Source organism: Gallinula chloropus (genome assembly GCF_964237585.1).
Source record: "Gallinula chloropus genome assembly, chromosome: 20".
In the NCBI taxonomy this organism is placed as follows: Eukaryota; Metazoa; Chordata; class Aves; order Gruiformes; family Rallidae; genus Gallinula; species Gallinula chloropus.
In genome coordinates, this window is record NC_140105.1 from 156094 (window position 1) to 179923 (window position 23830).

At 49.2% G+C, this 23830-nt stretch overlaps 1 protein-coding gene across 1 annotated transcript; it reads right to left on the bottom strand.

Moving 5' to 3' along the window:
- Nucleotides 1–1158: 1158 nt before the first annotated feature.
- CFAP52 (cilia and flagella associated protein 52) lies at nucleotides 1159–22234 on the bottom strand (the record flags this gene model as incomplete). Its single annotated transcript, XM_084273701.1, has 14 exons — nucleotides 1159–1611; nucleotides 2360–2471; nucleotides 2639–2741; nucleotides 3344–3495; nucleotides 5570–5715; nucleotides 6570–6718; nucleotides 8521–8691; nucleotides 9631–9731; nucleotides 16157–16273; nucleotides 17009–17108; nucleotides 18913–19041; nucleotides 19650–19786; nucleotides 20488–20687; nucleotides 22192–22234. 14 exons carry the CDS (start codon nucleotides 22232–22234, stop codon nucleotides 1436–1438), a joined length of 1836 nt encoding a protein of 611 aa, XP_084129827.1. The 3' UTR covers nucleotides 1159–1435.
- Nucleotides 22235–23830: the final 1596 nt, after the last annotated feature.

Genomic DNA, 23830 nt, shown 5'->3' on the forward strand with positions numbered 1-23830 from the left:
TTGCTTAATTAGGAACATTTGTTTGCTGGGGCACTGGGAAAGCACTCCCATCCTCCGCAGTGTCAGCGGTGGCCGTGCCAGGTGAGCCAGGAGAGCCTGTCTCCTCCGCTGCTCCCAGCTGCGCCCAGCAGCACCTACACAGAAACAGGACTGGGATTCCCCTCCCACCTGTAAGGACAGTTTTGGTGCGATCTGGTGGGAACGGAAAGGCTTTGCTGGTGTGGAGGTCTGCTGGACAGTTAGTTATCTGCTTCTCAAAGTGTGTACCACAGAGAGCTTGCAGGGTTGGGGTGACTGGGACTGCCCGGTCAGCTTGCACAAGCTCCGTGTCTGTTTTCATCCTCCCAGCACAAGTACAAATGCTTTGCCCGCCTATCCCACATTCCAGAGGTTTAATCCTGCCTTCCAAATCACAGCAAGCATTGCTGCAGAGCTTGTAAAACCTGCCCAAGTGTTTGTGGCTGCAGAGCATCAGGTCCTGGCTCCAAAGGAAAAGAGGATGGAACGGCTGAATTCCTCTGCTCGGGGCTCCGTTACTAAGAGCAGAGAGAATCCAACCAGAAGGAACAGGACTCATGTAGTGTCTGATGGATGATAGCAGTACAGAGATACCCCCCGAGCCAGGCCAAAAGGCTCTACCCGTTCTGTGCTATGAGCAGTAAAGGGTTTCAGTGGCATATAAAGCATAATAAGCAATTGTACCTTTTGTGGGCCTCCGATGCATCACTTTGCTGCCTGCATCAATTTTAAACAGAGGGTGTCTTGAGAGCTGAGGGGTTTAACACCAGCTATGATTAAACGCGTTCTCAGGATAAATACATACTTCATACAAATTTGGAGCCTGTTTGAAAAATTGGGCCAGTGACCAGGAACTGCAGTGTGTCTAGCTGGAAACACCCAGGCGTTTGTAGCAATGGCTGCACTCTCACCCTTGAAAACCAGGCCCCTGAAGGGAGTTTTAAATTGGACGTTGCAAAAGAAGAAGCCCTGACATGCTGGTATTCCTCCGAGAACGTGGATTTAAAAGTTTGACTCAAAAGAGCTTCCCAGCGAAATGCCTGAGTTGGAGCTGAGGGCTTTTTCCTGAATCGGGACCAAATTAAAATGAACACAGAAGACTGAATTTACACAACAAGTTATTCATTAGAGGAAGGGACAGAAGAGGGGGAGGGAAGAGAAAGAGGGAACACGTGAAAGTAAGAGAAAGACCACAAAAATGAGCAGGCATATGAGTAAGATTATGCTAGGAAAGGTAATGGTGACAACATGCAAGTGTTATCACAACAGCCAGGATGATTTTCAGGAGAGACGAATCTTTTCACAACAAACTAAAAGGAACAGCAAATCTTTCTTGCTTTAACACAACATCAGTGGTAGAAGAGGATTGCTGGGACTGGCCAAGGAAGCAGCAGCCCAGCAGCTCCTGTGTCCGTGGTCAGCGCAAGTTTGGGTATGTCCAGAGCAGGATGGCCCCGTCCGCACTCACACTCACAATGAACTTGTTCCCGGGACAGATCTTGAGGCGGGTGACGTTGCCACTGTGGCCCACCCCAACGTGAGTCACTGCACCCTGGTTATAGTTCCACAGTTTCACCAGGTGGTCATCACCACCTGCATTGGGCACAGAGAAGAACAAACTGTTGCTCGGAGTTCCCAGGCGACAGGCAGGGCAATACCTGGGCATTCGTTTGATTTGGGGAGGGTGGGATACACTGTCTTGGGCATTATGGCAAAAGCTACTGCTTCTCACCCGGAGGAGAGAGCCAGTGTCCTGAAGTGTGCTCAGTCCCTGCACTGGCTGATCCCAGTGAGTTATGGCCAGCAACCGGTACCAATAACACTGAGCGTCTTCAAAAGGCTCGTCACCACCATCTGCATATCCAGGTTAATCTAGGCCAGCCAGCGCTGACACCAAATCTGTGGGTGTCAGGAGAGCTGTCCTGACAGCAGGGAACCTGGGAGCCTGAGGCTGGATGGAGCCTGGAGCCATTCCTGCTGGTAAACCGACAGACACGGCCAGGCTCCTCGAGTAGGACACCTGAAGAAACCATTCAAGCGCACAGCGAACATCACACAACTGAATGAGGAGCAGGGCGAGGTGAACCCTGTGTTCTTCCCTTGGAGACATCAGAACCTTGTCTCCACCTTTACGTTACATCTTGCAAGACTGAACTGTAGTATCTCCCCAGTCCAAACCACAGCCTTATTCGGAGTTCTTTTCTCCAGGGATTCATTTTATTTTCTCTTTTAGCTGACCCCTCTTAATTTTTTCTTTCTTTACTGAGAGTCGTGACTCATGGCCTTCCCTTTCCCACTCCTAATACGACCTCCTCTTCCCTAGCTTTATCCATCCACTCACCTGTGACAAAGTATGCCCCATCTGACGTGATGTCCATCCCATTGATAGAACCTGACACAGACCCTTCCACTTCTCTGACTTCAGAGCCATCAAACACTTCCCAGTATCCAATCTAGAGGGAAGACGAGAGAAGGGCTCAGCTGTGCATTGATAGCACATGGATTTCAGCTCTGCCCTGTAACACAACCTTCCATGGCAGTTCAGGAGCTCCATCACAGAACAAGCCCTGGACCTCGTGTTTTGGAATTACTGCAAACAGAATTCCTGCAGTTTCCTTACCTGTCTGTTCGTTCCACTGGTGATTATCTGGTGCTCTTCAGGGTGGTAGCACACACATTTGAACAACGTGTTGGCCATAAACATTTGTTTTCTTACAAAACGCCTGCAAAACACCCCCAAACAGGACAGAGCAATAGGGTCAAACCCCCAACTTCAACTGCCTGAACTATCTCTGCCTGTGCTGTACTCCAGATCTCCCTCTCTACTTGGGTATTCCAGCCACTGGTCTGAATTCAGGGCTCAGGTGCCAGTTAGGGTTGTCAGTTCTGCTCACCATTACAGCTTTTGTGCTGCTATCAGCTGAAGTGAAAGTTTTAAGTCCTGAATGCTTTCTGGGCACTGTTTCACTATGCAAAAAAAGTCCTTGTCCTTACCACACTTCAGAAAGTCTGCAGCTCTGCAGTAACTCAACAAGAGACAAGTGCTGGAAAATGGAGCTAGTGGGAAACTTAGGGAATCACCTCCTCCGCCCCCCCTGGCCAAGTAGGGTCCAAACCAAGAAAACAACTTGAATTTGTCTAAACTCTTCTGGAAAGTTCTAGAGTTGGAGGTTCTACATTCCTTGACTTGATTGTTCTTTCTAGTAATTTTTGTTTCCCAATGCTCTTTTTCCCCTTCTCCTTGCTCTGTGGTGTCCCAAACAGGGCACAGTGCCCCAACAGAAACTTCTCACCACTTCAAGTGCCTTGCAAAGCTTATCCTTACACAATATCCCAGATGATGCACGTTCCATCGAGGCTGGCTGTGACACACTCTCGGTCATCCTTCTTAATCTTAATGCAGGACACAGCAGAGAGATGCTCCTTCAGAACTTCCCCCAGTTTCTGAGTCTTTTCGCTGATCTCCCAGACCCTCACCTGAAAAACAGCAACAAACATCTGCTCTTGTATCCCCTAGTCCTGCCTGCGCTCAGGAGGATGCCTGGGCTCTTGTGAACTCTGCCTTATAACAGCTACAGCAGCTGAATCACAACAGACTGTCTCCCTTCAGGGTTATTTGTGCAGCTGACTCATAAACCTCCACAGAGTCCTTAGAGTGTAATCCACTTGTTTCAGGAATTCCTGACCATTAACCCCAGACCTTGTTTCTGCCAAGTTCCTGCTGTCCCATGCTTCAGTTTACTCATCTCTCCGTAAGGAAGAAGCGTCCAGTCCACAGTGTATTTCCTATGGTGCTTTAAAGACCAAGGAGCAAAGCTCTGAACCAGAATATAAAAAAGTTACCTGCTATTTGTGCTACATATAATGCCAGAGCAGCTCTCTAAATCTTTGATGTGAAATATGTGCCTGAAAGCACCTCTTTTCCTAGTGGTGGGAACAGCAAAAACCTCTCTGCTTTGAGGACTCGATCCTTCACACCTTCCATTTCCTGTCCTGCGAGTGACAAACTTCATAGATCTACTCACTTTTACATCCTGCTAAGGTGAAATCCTGGTGAAAACTTAGAAATTTAGATGCTGACATCAGAAACAGAGAGCTGACCTTCCAGGTTTGCAAGTCTGATGACGAGTTACCTATGGGATCCGGGCAGCCAATTCCCATGTGCTAAATGATCAGAGCATCCATATCCCTTAAGCAACCCCAAACATCACAGCTTTCAGGGAGTGATTGTGACAGGACCATGAGCACTGCAGAACACCTTTTCTTGTGTGCCGAACGAATACTGTGAGCGCTCCCCTGCAGTTTTCATTTCTACTTAACCGACCTTTAGCTTCAATCTCAGCTGTCCTTTTCAGTTCAGAGACGGGCTAACCAGAGCCTGTGCCATTCTCTGTGTGTTGGTACAGAATCTAGGTCCTCTGTCTTCTGCATCCTCTAGTGCTAACCATCCAAGGCCCTTAACCGTTCTCATATTAGTGAAAGGCTGAAGCGGCTCAGCATCTCTAATGTCTTTATGCAGTGAGACAAGGCAGTGCTGCTGGTACTGAGTGCTGAGGTGCAGAACACTTCAGAAATTCAACGATTAGGACATTAACCTGAGATTTAGAAGATCTCACTCCTTGAGACTTCCCATGCACTCTCCAGCACGGCACGCTGAACACACAGACAGAGTGGTTAAATCACAGCCCGGAACCCACGCACGCCTAATGTCTGCCTTGGAGTGCTTGCCAGGCTGCAGAGAGGAAGTTTAAAGCAAGGCCAGAAACTGAACACAAGCCTTCCAAGTCTAATTATTTATTTTAAATATAAATAAACTCCCTGTGTTTAAATTATTCAAACCTTAGGACTGTCACCCACAGACTGAAAAGGGCTGCAGCTACACGAAGTGCACTGAGCAGCCAAAGTACACGGTGTTTGCTTTATATAGACAGAGAAAAAATCGCTGAGCTGCACAGGTACGATGCCTACAATGTATTTTATGATTTTTATTGTTGTTTCTATTGGAATGTTTCCATAATTGTGTGAGAAACTGAGTTGTTATTAGAGACATTTAGTAACACCACCACCTGAACCAGACAGTACTATCCCAGAAAGCGACGCAGTTACCCTATAGACACTACAGCGCTACCCAGTGAGCTTTGAACCACGGAATGAATCCACACAGGTCCCTCTGGACAGGGCTAAGGCTTCCAAAGCAAGTGACAGAAAGAAGATCTGTGCTAGAGCACAGTTACATGGAGGCTTGCGAATGATGACTAATGCAGGTAAGCCACGTATAGGGGAGAGACAAATGAACACAAAGGATTCAGAGCATATTCTGCATTAGAAGGGTTTCTAAGCCTATCATGCCGGAAGAAATCGGGGCATTGTTTTACATTCCGCCCTCTGAGAGCAAGAAATCTGCATACATCAAAGGGTAATACCTCCGAACCTGGTCCCTTGCTCACGTGGAAGCTAAGAATAGCTCCTGTTCTGAGTACGCAGTCACAGCCATTCGCAGGCCCTGTGATAAGAGCACGGAAGCTGCTCCAGGATTTCAGGCAAAACTTACCTGCCCTTCACCTCCTCCACTAACAATCCGTTTACAGTCACGTGTAGCAGCAATCGCTGTCACTCCCAGGCTATGGGCATGGTTAATGACATACATTGGCCGTCCAGTCTCTGGCGTGAAGGCACGGATCTTCCCATCGTTCCAAGCTGATAAATATAAAGAAAAGATTACCCAGGTGCACCAATGTTCCTCACATTATTGTCTCTCCTTTCCAAATGAACCTTTTTAAATTAAGTTCCTGTATAAGGCCCACACTGTTAGATCACCCATACGCATGTGAAAACCTCTGTACTGTACATGAGCTGAAGTCCCAAAGAAGCCATCACAATTCAATTCCTTTCTGGTTCTGGCAATGGGGAGACCAGTTTGATCACACCAGGGAGACTGCACCACTGCTCTAGGATTGCAGTATCATAGAATCACGGAATCTCCTGAGCTGGCAGGGACCCATAAGGACCATGGAGCCCAACTCCTGGCTCCGCACAGGACCAGCCCAGTCAGAGCTGGCACTGAGCACATTGTCCAGATACTTCTTTCCCTCAGCCCAGCTTGGGGCTGTGACCCCTTCCCTGGGGAGCCTGTGCCAGTTCCCAACCCCCCTCGCAGTACAGAACCTCTTCCTAACATCCAGCCTAAACCTCCTCTGGGTCAGCTTCACGACATTCCCTCAGTTTCTGTCCCTGGTCCCCAAAGAGAGGAGATCTGTACCTGCCCCTTTGCTCCCCTCGGCAGGGAGCCACAGACCACCGTGAGGTCTCCCCTCAGCCTCCTCTTCTCCAGGCTGGACAAACCCAGGGCCTTCAGCCTCTCCTCATAAGACTTCCCCTCCACACCCTTCCTCACTCTTGTTGCCCTCCTCGGGACACTTTCCAATAGTTTTGTGTCCCTCTTGTCCTGTGGCGCCCAAAACTGCCCCCAGGACTGGAGGGGAGGCTGCCCCAGCACAGGGCAGAGCAATGCCTGAAGACTGACTCCACCATGGGTCTGGACTGACCCTTACCTGAAATGATGCTCTTGCCATCCCTCATAATCTCTAAGGCATTGCAGGTCGCGTTGGGGATGACGATTCGCAGGAGCTCCCTGCTCTCTGGGGTGTGCCATACTCGAATGTCATTTTTGGAGCAGGTAGCAAACAAGTCAGACATTTCCCTGGAGAATTCAGAGAGGAGAGAGAATGAGGAGGGGTATACAGAGGATGCCTCTTTCTCTGTCGGATCTCAAATCATCCTTTGAAGCTTATCTCCTTCTACTGTGCAGCTGTGATCTTCCCCACAGGGATCACTGCGGTTAAGACAAAGGATCACATAAAATTCCCCAGAGCTGCTTCCTACTCAAAGATTCCTTCAAGGAACATCTGAAGTGAAACTAAAGGAATTCTTTCTTCTTTCTGAAAGTTGTGATATTTATTGCCCACAGTCCATCTCCAAACTTCACATGTCACATAGAATAGATGCCAAAGTGGGTGCAGCGGCACCGACTGCCCAGATTCAACATCAGGGACTAAGAGCAGCCTCATATTGTAAAGATGTCATTTTTTATTTCACTTACTGGGTGATTCCTATTCAATGGTGCCGAAGGCAATAGAAATGATGGCAAAAGCCTGTTCGTCATATCCTTGTTATACATGTTTAAATAAAAAGATGATCTGCAGCATTTCAAAAGCTCTGGGACTGAAGGCTTTGAAATAAGCTCTAAACCTTAAAGGGATACAACAGACAGGGAGATCTAGAAAGGTACCACAAGCTTTTGTTCAACATCACCATCAGCGCCCGGAAAGATGAACCAGGGCAGAGAAAAGTGACACAACAAAAGCGTGGCCCCTTTCAAGCCCGGCTTGCACGGGTGCTTTAGAAAGCAGTAGAACATCAGCAATTGAAGTGTTCTTGGAGGGAAATTAAGCCTGTATTTCCCAATCAGTGATATGCTCTGTTCAAGAGATACATAAGCTCAAACATATATGCAAGGATGTGGTCCCGTAGTCATCACTAAATCCAGCTCATCCAAATACCTGTGACGCAGATGTGTCAGCCAGGTCTATTAACATCAGATTACCCTAAAGCTCTGAATGATTTTCTCATTAAGTTAGAATGAGGTGGATTTTTCAGGCAGGCGACAAGCAGGGAAGATGGCTTCTTGCATTGTGCGCTTTGCTGTACCCTGACAAGATTTGGTCCCTTCAGCTATCTCAAGAGGTGATGCAATAGCAACGTACCAAAAATTAAAACTTTCCTTGGGATAAAGCTCTCATTCTGTACTCGGGGAGGAAATAACCCATCCATTGTGTTTTGGGTTTTTTAAATAAAGTGTCATCAACCTGCTATACAGGAAGAGGGACTGTTTGCTGCCTGTTCACAAGATGAATGCAGGCAAAAAAACACACTAGTATAGCAAGCATCTCCTGTCACAAACCTAGAATTCAATATAGGATGCCATACTGTCCAATGTGAAATGGTAAGTCAGGCTGAGACACCCAAAAAGCCTCTCTGCGCCACTGTTAATCAGGTTTCAGCTGCTGTCACAGGTGACAGCTAAGCAGACACTCTACAGGCTCTAGCTGCCATAAAAGCAGACTTTTGAGATTCCCACTGCTGGCAGCCTACGTGGCCGGAGTCTCGTAGCACCAGCCTGAGGAGAGATGGGGGAGGTTGCCATCACTGCCATTACCCAAACGTAAATAATTCAAGTCTTTTTATTTCAAATTCTTCCTGCAGATGGATGATTTTTTCCAATTCTCAAACTGAACTGCTGCCTTCTGCTTTCGGGCAGCTGCTCCCTGTCACCCTCGCATTCCACTGGCAGGTGACAGTATTGCCTGTGTAAATCATCCCGTAAGACAGTCACAGGCATTGTGTTCCTGATGGTTAAAACCTGTTTATTTAGGGATCCTGGCCTTACTGGCAGCTCATCAAACTTCTTCACCAGCCAGACACAACCCAGCCAGTTATACTCACGAAGGAAAAACGATGTCATGGATGGCGCTGCTGTGACAGGCAGTGATCAGCTCCTCTTTGAAGGCAGAGTAGTCAATTCGATAAATCTGGCACTCACTTGTCCCAACAAAGAACTGGTGACCCTCACCTCTACGTGTCAGGGAAGTGACAGCACCTTTAACTTGAACTTTCCTGTAAAGAGAAAGCAGAGGTTTGGCCTGACAGTGACCTCAAGGTGCTTCTTTCCAGCTCCTTTTTTCCCCTGGCTCTACAGCCTTGACTTGCCCTGCTTCCTCGAAAAGTTCCTTTTGAGGCTGGGATATCAATATGCGCCCAAGGGGAACATTGCAGCCTCAGCCACACGTTAATACTTGGTAGGATCTTGCCCGTCCTACCTGCTGCTCTGCCAGGGCTTGCAGAGGCAGCGCATTGGGGACTTCGGTTTCTGGACCAGGGCCTAAGGTAACAGCACCTTTGTTGATATTCTTCCTCAAGCGAACTTAAATATCCCATATTCAAGAATATTTCCAGATGGTTTAAACCTTCTGGGAATAGATTCAGTTGCACAAAGCAAAGCTTGCAGAACCGTATGCTTAGGCTGGCTACCCAAACAATGCAAACACAATAGCTGCAAGCCCAATTTTCAAACCATGTATGAGGAAATGACGGCTGCAGCTCTCTGGTTTGTATGTGGGAAAAAGCCCTGCAAGTACTCCAGCACTTCGAGACACGTGCCCATGAGATTAGCAGAGGTCTCCTTTATGATCCCATGTCCCCCAACAAGCCCTTTTTCAGATGGCAAACACTATTCTTTCTCAACTAGGGTTCATAAACACCTTTTGGCTGACTTCAACAAACCTGTCTCACTTTGCATTAGTTCAGGGTCTGACTCCTAACGCCCATCTAAAACGAGCCATGAGTCAGGGAATTCACTTCTCTGCAAAAGCACGTGGTAATTTTCAGTCTGCTGCAACTTCACTACACCAGAACCATACCGTCTGTTTCGTCTGCAGGACTGAAAAACAGATTATCTGGAGCATGCCTTTACGTAGAAGTGATTTGCTCTTCCACTGTGACCCTGTGGGGGAATTATCACCTCTCCCCTCCTGATTCTCTCATCTACAAACTCACTTCATTACTTTGTAGTTTGAGCCTTTACAGAGAGCTACAATCCCTTCTCCGGTGCCAACTATTAAGTCTCCTGTCTTCAGCAAAAGCAAAGTTGTGACTCCCTAGGAGAAAACAGGATTAAACCACAATTGGATGGAAGCAGAGTCTCTGTATTACTGCAGCCGTGCTGAACAGCACAATGGAGTCTCTATCGTGCTCCCGACAGCGGTGCTTATGTCACTCAACGGGTTATCGGTTCTCTTTGCCTGACCTGGGCTAAAGAGTGACTCTCTAGAGGAAAAAGGGAGAAAAGAGTTATTAATTGCATGTATGTATGAACGAGTACAGCATGAGAAGCAAGGAAACAGCATCACTACGGGTCCTTCAGAGGACCTCTGAGCCTACATATCCTCACCTCATTCCAGCACGCGTTCTGCATTAGTGCCTCCACTTTTACTTCCCCTGGTTCTTCCTCCGTCAGAGATGAAAACAACAGAGGATAAAACTCAGCCTAAGCGTGTTTTCCTACAGTTGTCACAGAAAAGCTTTGGAAATTAGTCAGCTCATCGTCAGCATGGGTTTCTGCTGTGTACTGAGATGAGCAAATCAACAGGAGAGCAGCCGTTAGCATAAGGAGAAATGGCTTTCCATGGGTAAAGTACCAGGCTACAGCAAAAAACCCCCCAAACAAAATCAGCAACCAAACAAAACCAGTCCTTAGCCATGCCACAAAATATTGAGTATAGGAGAAGCCAGTCTCTGGCTCAGCTCTGCTACCTGTGAAGTCACGCTACTCTCCGGCATGCAAGACAACACATCAGTTATTGAAAATCTGAGACATCCCAAAACAGGCTGCAAGGGGGCTGAAACTACTTCTACAGAGTTGAATCCTCATATTTTTCCTCAGAAAAATATCCCTGCTAGCTTGGGTGAACATACACACGAGTGAAATGGAAAGGAGGGAAAAAAAAGAGGCAAAGGACCTTGATGCCATCAAATCTTGTGCTGACAGCAAGCTCAGTCACAAAGGCAGTGTGTACAAGAGGCACTTCACTCTCACCTGGAGAGCAGACACTTGCCGCTGTCCATCCTTTGCTCCATGTCAGACAGGCCAGCCAGGAGCAGCTCCAGCTCTCTGGGACTCATAAGGACTTGAGCTCCTTGTTTAAGTTGCAATATAGACCCCAGTGACATCTCCCACCCTGGGCTGATAAGCAGCACAGCCAGCTGCTCCGGCAGCACCAGCAGCATCACAGCATTACCCAGAGCTCATGGAGCCATCACAGGAAAACGACAATTTTTGTTTGATGGAGCTTCGTCTGGGGAAAAAACTCCAACCAGCTCTAGTGCTTAGTGCTCTGAATGTCCAGAGAAGTGAATTCTCAGAGAATAATAACCAGAATGATTCTGTGTTTGTTCTTTGGGAAGAAATGACTGTCACGCGTTTGCCTCGTGAGTCCTGAGCAAATGCAGGTGTCAGCAGTTTATGACAAAGTTTGACATCCAAGCAGCACCACCCAGCATTCCTCTTCTTTTCAAGCAGTAATCTTGTCTAACCCCAGCACAGTTTCAGGATTAAACACTTTCAGAGGGTTTAAAAGAATGACAGCCAGAAAGTGTTGATTTTCTGTGTGGAAGGAAGGAGGAAGTGAAGAAAGAAACCAAAATGGATTATTTGAGCTATTCTGATCTGGAAAGGATGGCACAAAAGCCACATACAGGGTCTGATGGAATTGGGAGAATTATGTTGGTTCAATTATCCAACCAAACAGCAGCAAGTGACTGTTTGTAAAGCCTGTCTTATGCTTTTTAAAGACAAAAAAACCCCCACACACCACAGTATAAGTAACTTGGCATTGCAATGTTGGCAATTCCAAGCAGCCTTGCAGCCACTGACACATCAGCTTAAGGACTATTTAACATCAGAATCAAATGAATGTGGATTCCAGGAAGAATAATTGAAAAAAAAACCCATTTTCCTGATTTGTAATTTAATTGCACTGGATTTCTTCATTAGTCTGTCTCCAGAAGCAGCATATCCAGAGTCTCCTGTAACATCAGGGCTGATCATTTTGAAAAACACAACCTCCAGAGAGGATTTTCTGCCACGCTACCACAACACTGCCAGGCAGCAAGCCAGGTTTCATGCAAACAGTTGTAGCAAAAGCAGGAGAACAAAGGGATGCTTTTTAATTAGAAATCCGATCCACAGGCAGAACTGTTTCTGAACAATGTTTTTAAAAATTTCCTCCGAGCTGTTGGCAGGCTTTTGCCAGTCCCCCGTTATCACAGGCACATCAACTGGCTTTTGATCTTCTGTTGTGCAGTTTTTCCTGTAAGAGATTTCCACCTCAAACGCCCTTTGGGTTTAGCGTTCTGGCAGGTGGTGGCACCAGAAACCAGACCTGTGACTGTGTAGTTTATCTGATTGCAGCTCCCTGCTACTTGCTAATAAAGTTTTTGCAGCACTGCCAAGACTGCTTCGATTTTTTCCCAGGTATTCCCTTCAGTTCTTCAGTTGGAGAGGGAAGCAGTTATTACTAAGACAGAACCCACCCCTCCCTGAAGTGGCCAGGATTTATTTGCCTGCTCTTAAAATCACCAGAGTCTGATTTCTACCTTAACTTGCCCGTTCTGTTCTTTGAATCGCCACAAGTAAACAGACAGCTTTATAAACTGCTCTTGGTATTCACGGAGTCAGGCAGTTCACATTAACAAGGCAATGAATATTCTATTTTATACACTGCCAGAACTCTTGTAGATTAAATGTAGACCCTAATGTAGGAGGTTAGAAATATGACTATTCATTATTTACTTCTTACAAAGAGAAACCACTGCTTTGAAGTATTACCCTAAATAAAAACACCAGCACAAATCCAGCCGTCCGTTCCCTGCCCGGCAGGGACACTTGCTCCTTGCCCCGTTCTGATCTCTTGTAAAGTGCTTTGGTGCTCTGTGAACTCTTCCAGCCCACCTCCTTTAAATATTGATTATTTTTTCACAATGCAAATCACTCTGGCTATTTCTGGAAACACATCTGCGGTCGTACACCTCGCTTTGCATCGGAACGGGTGCTCTAGCCCTCAAGCCCCCAACGGGGGTAAAAAATAAGTTTGCTGTTTATTCTGTTTATTCCAGTGTTTATAGACATTACAGAAATGCAGATAAACTTAATTCTGTGTAGATGGAAAACAAGTTGCTTCATCGTACCAGCAAACTATTCTGCCACTCCTCACCAAAACAGAAACAAAGGAATCTTCAGATCATGTCTATATAATAAACACATTCTTACATATCTAAAGGCAAAGTTCCTTTAAGGTTGACCAAATTTATTTTCAATAAACATCTTCTCCACACCCCAGCAGTATCTGAAGTCTTTGTTGAAAGATAAGCTTGTCGTGGGGTGGCTGTGGATGCAGGTTTAGAGGTCCAAGGCACGCCAGTGGCTCGCCATTCCTTGGCATGACTGGCAAACAAGGTTGTCAGAGATACAGGAGAACATATCGGCATCCTTTCAGCTAAGAATTGCAATGAATTGATGAAAACGGCTCCACGGGTAGGGAGGCCGCAATGGTTCCAGTACTAGAGGCTGTATGGCCAATGTCCCTGGCAGGGAGCGGGGACATGCCCAGGGTTAGGAAAAGCAACACATGTCCCAGAAGCCATGTGCCAGATCAGGCATGCCTACCTTGAAAGGACATGGGCAACTTCTGACAGCTTTGCTCTGCATGGCCAGAGAGGTGAGAATGTTCCTTACAGGTACCTATAGGTGGTACATACAAGAGATGCCTTGTGAAATGCACAGAGCTCTGCAGGAGGGGGAACAAAAATCAACTCCTTTCCCAGGGTTAGCATATGAGGTGCTAAATTGTGTAGAAAGAAGGATGCAAATACTTTTGTTTTGATAAATGCTGTGGTTTTGACTTGAAAAAACATGTTCAAAATACCTCTCCTGGCATTGAAAGCTATGCTACAACTGGAAATTTCTGCCGTAAACCGTTACATCCTACGTGCATGCAGCAAGGACTTGCTGACAGTCTGGTGACAAGGTATTATTTGTATGCAGAGATGTGCAATGGGTGGGTGGAAAGGGAATCACGGTACAGAGCTGGGAGGAGAGGACTGAGAGGTATGAAAGTGGATCTGACAGGAGCTGGAGATAAAAATGTACCAGCATCTTCTCCCTGGCTGCATCAAGGCAGGTTTGTCCTGATGAATTTCCCATTTTGGGCATATGGAAACTGTATGGTTGGGGAAGAGAGCAGAGAGGAAGAGAGCAAGAGAAGAAGGAGCATTGCAAACGTTTTCTTCTCGGTTCTTTTGGTGGCAGAGTTCAGGCCACAGTTTGCTTTCACTTGGTAGGGCATCCACTACACCTGGAATCAGCTGCCCTGGGGTGGAAGCACAGCCCCACCATCTGCCATGGGCTGATTCAGACTGTTAGAACAGGGTGAAGCCCTGGAGCACCTCCAGTATATTGATGACATCATTGTATGGGGCAATGCAACAGAAATAGTTACCAAGAAATAAGGTAATCCAAATTCTGCTCAAAGCTGTTTTTTCCATCAAGTAAAGTAAGGTCAAGGGACCTGCTCAAGAAATCCAATTTTTAGGAATAAAATGGCAGGATGGATGTCGTCAGATCCCCATGGATATTATCAATTAAGTAGCAGTGATGTCTCCACTGTGGCTCCGAGACAATCTGAGTGCAGGTGGGCATTGGGTCAGTGCAGTGCTCCGTGTTAACACTCTGTCAGATCCGTGTAGTGCTCTGTGTTATCACCACCTCGGATCCGTGCAGTGCTCTGTGTCATCCCCGTGTCTGTGCATCCTGTCAGGGCTCTGTTGTCATTCCCTGACCGGTAGTTGTGTCAGTAGCTGCCCTTACCCCAACCCGTGGGGCTCTGTCTGTCTCCTCTCCAGAGGTCAGGCAGGACACAGGTCCTGTGTGGATGCAAAGCCCTGCAGCATGACGGTGTACAGCACAGGCACACCCCCACCTCCAGAGAACTCACCATTCCCATCAGGAAAACAAAATACATACGTTCTGTCAGTTACTATGCACGCAGAATTACATTACTTACATTCCTACAATGCAAGTGGGAAAAGCAAGTAGTAACTCCTCCAACGTTCTGGAAGAGATAAACACTGACATGTATTTCCAAGAACTCAGTTGGTTCCAGGTTATCCCAGAGATGCAGGCCTGCAGTGGCAATGCACGAAACACCAGTTTGAGTGGGCATGTATGTGGCTTCTATATACACGTGTTGCTACGAGCAAAGTTCAGGAGGTTCACAGAAACAAGTCCCAAGTATCTTTTTCTTTGGGGGTTGCTGCTGAATTTTTCTTATAGTTCTTGTTAGTTTTGTGTTTGCTCTCAAACAAGATCTGCTTCTTTGTAGGAGAGCTTCCCCACGGCATCCCTAACAGTACATTCGGTACTTCCATCTGCATTGCTTCCCCTGCTGCTCGTGCTTGCTAACAGAATCGCAAAAACACACTGAACCTTATGCAAGAAAGTCTTCCAGGGAAGTGTTTAAATTCCTCTGTGTCACTCCCTCTGCTGGGTATAAACCGAGAAGCTACGAGAAGTCTTTTATAGCAATAAGTAAAGAGAAATGAAGAACAAGTGCACTGGCCGGTGCTGCTGGCTCATCATTACGGCTCCCTGCATGCAGAATTCTTGCACAATGAAAGGCCAAACCTCCCTATTCCAGAGATACTCCTATCTGAGGATACTCGTACCAAGACCCAGGAGTCCCAATTACAGACCAAAAAAGCTAGGTTGAAAGAACTTTGGGGTTGCTAAGTCAAGCACTCTGAACTTAAAAAGCTGAATAGAATCAATGTACTCTGTGCAACCTTGTTTTGTCCCAGTCGTGCATATGCATTGTAATAAACTCTTTCATTATCTTTCCATACCACCTTTTCTCTAGAAGCCTTCTGCCTCATCAGTGGCAGAACCAGAAGTGCAAAAAGACAACCCCCTGAAGGGAAAGGGGCAGGGGGATCAGTGTGGAGAATAGACACAGAAATCTCAGGGGCTGGGGGGTTTAAGAGCAATTCAGTGTTCTGAAGTTTGCTGTGGCAAACACCTGTCTTGAAAAATTTCAGTGCAGAAAACTGAAACAAATCTGTAAGATCTGAATGTAGGGCTTTCTAGCAGGGTAGGAAAGCCTCTCAAATAAGCCCTTCTACCTTCCCAGGAATGTCCTCGCTCACTCCAGTTAGTATCTTCCTAAAAAAAACAAACAACTCGGGAACTACTCCACTTTTGTGACTATTTTTCACTATTTATGACTTTCACCAGGTTTATCATAGAAGCAAGTTTGTGGGATGACAGGAGAGGCTCAGGTAACACCCAAGCTCTGAGCCACAGAAACCGAATGAAGCCGGGCTAACAGGATCAAGGCAGACACAAAGAGCCCAGAAAACGGGTTAGTCTGTGAAGTGACTTTGTCACGGTCCTCCTGGAGGCTGCCCTACTTCCAGTTACTAACAAAGAGGAGGATAAGGAAAAAATGAAACTCACAAGGCTGCTACTTACCAAGCTAAATTTCTGCTTCTTGGGCCCATGGTCAGACATCACCCTGTGTTTTGTATTCATCTTCAGGATATCGCCACTTGATGTGCCAACATAAAAATAATTATCATCATCTGTCATCTACAGGAAAGCATAAAAAAATAAAGATATAAAAGAGGTCATAGTCCAGAAAGCAAGACACTTGGCCAAAGCCTAGCACTGGGCTCCATAAATAGCTTTATTTCAGTGTATTGCCAAGATTTAATTGGAAGGGATACAGCCAATCTTTTCACAGAATCACAGAATGCTTTGGGTTGGAAGGGACCTCAAAGATCATCTAGTTCCAACCCCCTGCCATGGGGAGGGACACCCTCACCAGACCAGGTTGGCCAAAGCCCCATCCAACCCGGCCTTGAACACTTCCAGGAATCCAGGGGCTCTCACAGCCTCTCTGGGCACCCTGTGCCAAGGCCTCCCCACCCTCATAGTAAAGAATTTCTTCCTAACCCTGCCCTCTTCCAGCTTGAAAAAAACCTACCTTCTTTCATCCCATCACACTCAAAGATCCGTAACACTGCTGACCGCAAGATACTCTCTAACCAAACCTAGAGAATATTCTGCAGGAAAAGTTGGATTCGTTGGGTGCTGGAGCCTGTGACTAAAATACATGCTGCTACTCTTCAGAAGCATTCAAAACACTCTTTTCCCAGGATAAAGAAATGCGGGAGACCATCTGCCATGAGCCAACACTTAGTAACTTCATTGCCACCAGGCAGTAGTAATTGGCATTTCCAGCATTGCTGTGAAAGCTTGTGGGTTTTCTCTAGTCTGTTGAGAGTTTCTCAGTTTAGTCAAATCATCTTGGCCAAAACAAACCTTAATGCACTGGATCACTCTTTTCAGAAGCCCCATCTGGCATTCAGTCGGGTGGATTCTCCTGTTTGCTAGATCCAGCTCCCATACTCGAATGGTCCCACTGTAGAAAGGAATATAGTGGGACTGAAACAGAAACATCCAAGTGCTTTCACTACTCCATGAATTAAAAGGCTAAACAAGATTAAATTAGTCTGAAGTTTTAATAAGGGAGAAAAAGGAACAATATTGGAGAGTCCAGAAGTCAGTCTCTGTCTTTTCTGACGTCTTTTTCAGGTAAATTAAAAATCTTAAAGGATCAGCAAAAACCTGTATGAGGATCACAGAGGAATATGCACCAGCCTCGACACTTCATTTCCCAGACATGCACTGTGGGAATCTTAGTTCCTGGAGCAGGAAACAGATTGTATGGGCCATTTTCAGCTATTTTCTAGCACAACTGAATTGAATCATCACCTGGGTTGGAAGAGATCATCAGTCCAACCACAGCCTAAACCTGACTAGTCCACCTCTAGATTGTGTACTTAAGTGTTTCATCCACACAACTTTTAAATCCCTCCAGGGATGGTGACCCCACCACCTCCCTGGGCAGCCTGTTTCAGTGCCTTTCAGTACAGAAATGCTTCCTGGTATCTGACCTAAATCTCCCCCGGTGCAATTTTAAGCCATTCCCTCTCAACCTGTCACTTGTCACCTGAGAGAAGAGACCGACCAGACATCTCTGCAACCGCTTGCAGGTAGTTGCAGAGAGTGATGACGTCTTCTTCTCAGGCCTAAAAAGCCCCAGTTCCCTCAGTGCTCCTCACAGGACTTGTGCTCCAGATGACATAGGAGCCAACATAAAAACATGAAACAGTCGTCCTTACGTTAAACACAGAGTTAAAGCTGCAAAGAGCACTCTTCAGAGCAACTGCAGCCAAGAGCATCTAGAGCCCCCCCTGCACCCTGAGGTGCAGCTCCTCAGCACGTTTAAATGGCAGGCTGGAAATACAGGGCCTGTCTCACAGCCATGCAAAATGTGACTTTTTGTACCAACTTTTGTTAGAAGCCAGTGACCGATTGTACATTCCATCTGGTGAGGACAGGAGATGATCCAATGACCTGCAAGATATTGCTTCTGCATTAATTAACCATTGTTCAGAGCCACTCGTCTGCTGCTTTGCTTGTGTAAACACTGGCAACAAAATATTTTCAGCACTGCATGGGGAACGTTGAGTACAAAATCCTGCTGTAGGGAACAAAAGTGACACATGAGGGTCCCTCTGAGCTGCTTTGAAAACATATCATTACGCTTAGAAGCAGCAGAAATGCCCCAAAGGGACAAGCTGACAGATATTTGTGGGTCCATTTACAGCACAAGGAAGCAGCACGAGCACACCGCTGTTTAAGTTTCCCTGTATTCAAGTAAAGACTCCTTGTAAAGGGAAATAGGCCCACAGGTTCTTTCCCCCATTTCTATCATCTAAGTCACAGAACTGTATAATATGCTGACTTGGAAGGGATGCATAAGGATTTGGGGGTCTTGGTCGACAGCATGTTACCCACGAGCCAGCAGCATGCCCAGACAGGCAGGGGGGGATCCGTATCCTGGGGTGCATCCAGCCCAGCACGGCTGATCCAGGGGGGGATTGCCCTGCTCTGCCCTGTGCTGGGGCAGCCTCACCTCCAGTCCTGGGGGCAGTTTTGGGTGCCACAGGACAAGAGGGACTAATTGGGGAGTGTCCCTCTATTTGGGACACTAATGGGGAGTGTCCAGAGGAGGGCAACAAGGATGGGGAAGGGTCTGGAGAGGAGGTCTTATTAGGAGAGGCTGAAATCCCTCGGCTTGTTCAGCCTGGAGAAAAGACAACACAGACCTCATGGTGGCCTGTGGCTTCCCGAGGAGGGGGAGCGAAATAAAGCCTTACTTTCCAGCAGTAACAAACATATCATCCCTGGAGTTGGAGCACACCACGACAGTCGCGTGCCCCGCGCTGTGTGCCGAGGCAGGGCTCCCGCAGATGGCCTCTCTCTTACCGACGCTCCACACAGCCACACTGCAGGACAAGGAGGGGATTTAAACACCTTCGCTTTTTGCCATTGCTTAAAAACAAATCACTTCAAAACAAAAGCAAGATGAAACCTATTTTCCTTCAGTCTGTTCCCACCAGGATACACAATAAAAGTAACTTTGTAGAGATTTTACCCAAGAAAAATCTTATCACAAATGTGTGGAATTGCAGTTTACATCTCCTGCCCCTGAAGTATGTGTATTATTTGAGCAAGACTCATAGGCCGCTCATAGAATCTGATTTAAAACAACTTTTTACTCCACTGGCTGCGTGTCAAAGCAAGCCCTCAGTGAAACTGATGCTGCTTCAGCACGATGTATTAAGCCAGGGGACTGTACAGGCTCCATACGGTTTCTGGGCAATGACACTGGCTTGAGAATTAGCTGTGCCCATCATCAGCACCTATACCTGGCGCTCTGCCCAGGTATGCTTCCACTCGCTTCCCATCAGGACAGAGCTGGGTCACCAAGAAGGAACACCCCTGGGGAAAGAGTGGGACTGCCAGAAGAGGGAGGAGCGAATGCTCCCTAAGAGCACTCTTTGATGCCCTACAAATGGTTGGAAATCATCTGCCAAGAGGCAGAAATAGTTACCTGCCATCATCCTGGCCTCCCAGTGACACAAGGTAAAGGTTGTTTGGAGAGAAAGCCAATCCTATGACTCCGCCCTTGTGAAGTGACAGCCGAGCAAGTAACTCCTTCCCCTGGAAACCCCACAGAATGATTTCGGCCTGAGGAGCAAAGCAGAAGGGTTCAGAGCCAAAGCAGTAGGTTTTACAAGCAGGAAAGCTGTTGGAAGGAACCCAGCCCACGGTTAGCTTCTGTCTAGCCTGGGACTCTGTTGACACAAAAAAGCTTCTGCTTAGGTGCTGTAGAAGCATTATTCCAGCTACCAGTGGAGTACCTTTACTTCATTTCAGAGTCAAAATTTACCCTGAGACACTACGTATTTGACTTGGATTTAAAAAACTTACAGACACTGGTACCTATTTCCTTCTAGTGTCTCATAGTCTTTTCAATAGGCAAAATTTAAATGATAAAAACTTAAATGTTCTTTAGTGTCTGAAAATGCATGCAGGTACTGCTCAAGGGCTTCTGAAAGCCCTAACAGCTCTGGAACTCAGATATCACTTTAAATACAACACCAGTTATTAATTAACATTGAATGAGATTTGGGTTGCCACATGCAGACACCGCTTTGGACAAAAAGGACAGGAATTAGGAGACTTTCCCTGCCCCATCTGGTTATCCCAGTCCTAGGCGATAGCCAAAACACAAAGGCACACCCAGCAATGGGGTGGGCACAACTCCCACTGTAGGTGTTTGTTTCCCAACAGAAATAAAAAATAAATGATAGGTGTTCCCACCACTGGTGAGCCAGCTCCAGTCTCCTTTGTCAGTATTACCCAGTTAAAAATTGAGCATTATCCACCTTGAAGCCCATGAAAGTGGCTTGTCCAGAAGCAACATACTCCCCGTTCCTGGAGATGACGACACAGGAGACATTACTAGTGTGGCCACGCAGGAAAGTCTGTTTCTTACTGCCCAGCTCTTGAATGACCACAGTGCATCCCAGGGGATAGAGAATGTGCTCCTTATTGGGGTGGCAGATCAGGCCGCAGGGGATGTGCCCTGCAAGAGAAGGGGGTGAAAGATTTGCTGGCTGCTAATGGAGCTGGGGGCTGCAGGCAAATGCCCTTCCCCTGCCTGCAGCAGGCAGTCCCAGGCTGACCACTGCTTGCCTTGCTTACTGCACGCCCCAAGGGGAAATCACTGTCCCCTGAGTTTTATCCCACGAGGGGGGCAAGATCAAGAGCATTCCTGGTCCCCCAAAGCTGTTCACCAGAACAACCTCGTATAAAATTCCAGGGTCACCTTTACCAGCTTGGGGCCATGCTGTGCTCACTACAGCCAGGAGATTTAAGAGACCCAGAGGCCTGAGCCCTTTAGAAAGGTCTCCAGCAGCAGCTGCTGATTTATGGGGGCCACATCACCAGTCCGTGTTGCCATGGCCTGCCTCAAATAGCTGTGAAGCTGCAGATTTAACAGGATGAGGTTCAACAAGGCCAAGTGCAGAGCCCTGCACCTTGGTCATAACAACCCCCGTCAGCACTAAAGGCTGAGGGCAGAGCGGCTGGAGAGCTGCTGGCGGAGAAGGACCTGAGGCTGTTGGGTGACTGTGACTGACCACGAGCCAGCACTGTGCCTGGGGGCCCAGGAAGGCCAACAGCATCCTGGCTTGTGTCAGACACAGTGTGGCCAGCAGGTCCAGGGCAGGGATTGTGTCCGTGGACTGGGCACTGGTGAGGCTGCTCCTGCAGTGCTGGGTCCAGTTCTGGGCCCCTCACTCCAGAAAGGACATGGAGGTCCTGGAGCGAGTCCAGGGAAGGGCAACCAGACTGGGGAAGGGGCTGGAGGGCAAATCCTCTGAGGAGCAGCTGAGGGAGCTGGGGGTGTTCAGCCTGCAGCAGAGGAGGCTGAGGGGAGACCTTCTCCCCACCTCCCCTGCCCTGCCAGGAGGGTGCAGAGAGGTGGGCGATGGTCTCTGCAGCCAGGGGACAGGAGATGGGCCGAGGGGCAATGGGCTCAAGCTGCCCCAGGGCAGGGTCAGCTCAGCTGGGAGGGCAAAGTTCTTCCCTGGCAGAGTTGTGGGGCTGTGGCACAGGCTGCCCAGGGAGGGGGCTGAGTCCCCAGCCCTGGGGGTGTTTACCAGAGGGGAGATGAGGTGCTCAGGGGTGTGGGTTAGTAGAGGACAGGAACAGTTGGACTCGGTGATCTCAAAGGCCTTTTCCAAGCCTGTGACTCTGTGACTGCCCGGGAAGGCCCAGAGACCGCCGGGGCCTGGCGCCCAGCCACAGGTCGCAGGGCCGTTCACAGCAGCTTTGTGCAGCCCCGGCTGGTTTCACACCTGAGCGCCCGGGGGAAGCGGTGAAACTCTCCCCGTCCTCTCCGCTCCGTCCCGCGGGGCCGGGCGGGCGGCCGGAGGGACCCCGCGCACCCCCGGCCCTCCCCCAGCGCCAGCCGCGCCCCGCACCGGCCCCGCACCGGCCCCCGCGGTGCCTCGCACGTCCCCGCATCCGTCCCTGTGCGCCCCGAACTCCCCGCCAGCTGCGCCCGGTGCCCCCGCCGCGGCTACCGTTGCAGCCGATGACCGCCCGCAGCTCCAGCTCGGCCGCCATCGCCCCCGCCCGCGGACGCGCCGCCACGGCAACCGCGCCTGCGCACCTGGCCCCGCGCGGCCCGGCCGGCAGAGGGCGCTGTGGGGCAGCGGGCCTTGCCCCGCGCTGGGCCGCGGGCCGGCGCCGCTCCCCGGGGCGGGGCCGGGGCCGTTGCCGGTGCTGGGCCGCGCCTCCTGCCCCCGGCGCACCGGGCCCGGCGCCCGCCGCCGGCCCCGAGTCCGTGGTACGGGCCGGCAGCCCCAGGGAGCTGCCCCTTCCGGGGGCAGCAGGGAGCCGCGGGACAGCGGGGCCCTCTGGGGCCCTCCCAGCCCGACCCCTGCTAACGCAGCATCGCTCCAGCGGGTCACGCGGGGTCACATCCCGGCAGGTCTGGGGGAAGGAGACTCCGCAGCGTCCCCGGGCAGCCTGGCCCAGGGTCGGGCACCCGCAGAGGGAAGAAGCTTTTCCTCGTATTGAGACGGACCTTCCCGTGCCCCAGTCTGTGCCTGTAGCCCCTTGTCCTGTTGCTGCGCACCCTGAGGGGAGTCTGGCGCCGTCCCCTGACAGCCCCTTAGACACTGATCTGTGCTGATGGGATCCCCCTCAGTCTTCTCTGAACAGCCCTGGCTCCCTCAGCTTCCCTCACTCCAGAGATGCTCCAAGCCCTCATCATCCTCATACCCTTCCTGTACTCTCTCCAGGAGCTCCCAGCCTGTCCTGAACCGGGAGCCCAGTACTGGGCATGCAGCTCCAGCTGAGGCTCAGCAGGCCGGGCAGAGGGAAGAGAACAGAACCCCCCTGGGCCCCGCTGGCCATGCTCTGCTCAAGGCCCCCAGGCCCCGTCGGCCCCTTGGCCCCGAGGGCAGGGCACTGGGCATGGAGAGCTGCCTGTGCACCAGGATCCCACGTCCTTCTCCACAACGCTGCTCCTAGCAGCTCACCCCAAACTGTACTGGTGCTTGAGGGTTAAAGGGGCAGCACAGCGGGGCTGCCTCGGGGCTGTGGGGGAGAACAGCTTGGCCACTGCCCGCCCTGGCTGCCCGTGAGGGAGCAGAAACCAGGCAGAGCAGCCTGGTACGGGGGTGTCGAGGAATGTGCCTCACCTCCTCATCTTACCTGGACACCCTTTGAGGGCTACAAGCGGTTCATCCCTAGGACTGCCTCATGGCTGGCTCTGTGTGAGCTTGCTGCCATTGCCCACTCCTGCCTGCACCCTCCTGCCAAGGCTGGACGCAGGCACCAGGGCAGCGATAGCACCTGCCCTGAATAGCTCAAGAAGTGGAGCATGTGGAAAATGATAAAAATCACAATGGAAAGTATATTTGGATGTGGGAGTTCTCATGCTGCAGCCGGAATGCTATCTGTGTGGCCTGCAACCCTCCGTGAGGGTTGCCTTGTCTGACCGAGCTGCACATCTCATTTAATGTTTTAGAATTGCCCGTCCCCCGCTGTCCTGACCCCGGATACTCAGGGCACATTGGTTAAGGCTCATACGTATTCACTGCTCATAGTCTGACTTCAGCCCTTGGTGGTGAATATAGATCGCCAGTTTAATCCAAAAATGAGAAGGCAGGTGCACAGCTGGGGGTTCTTCCTGCCTGCCGGTGCATAAACACT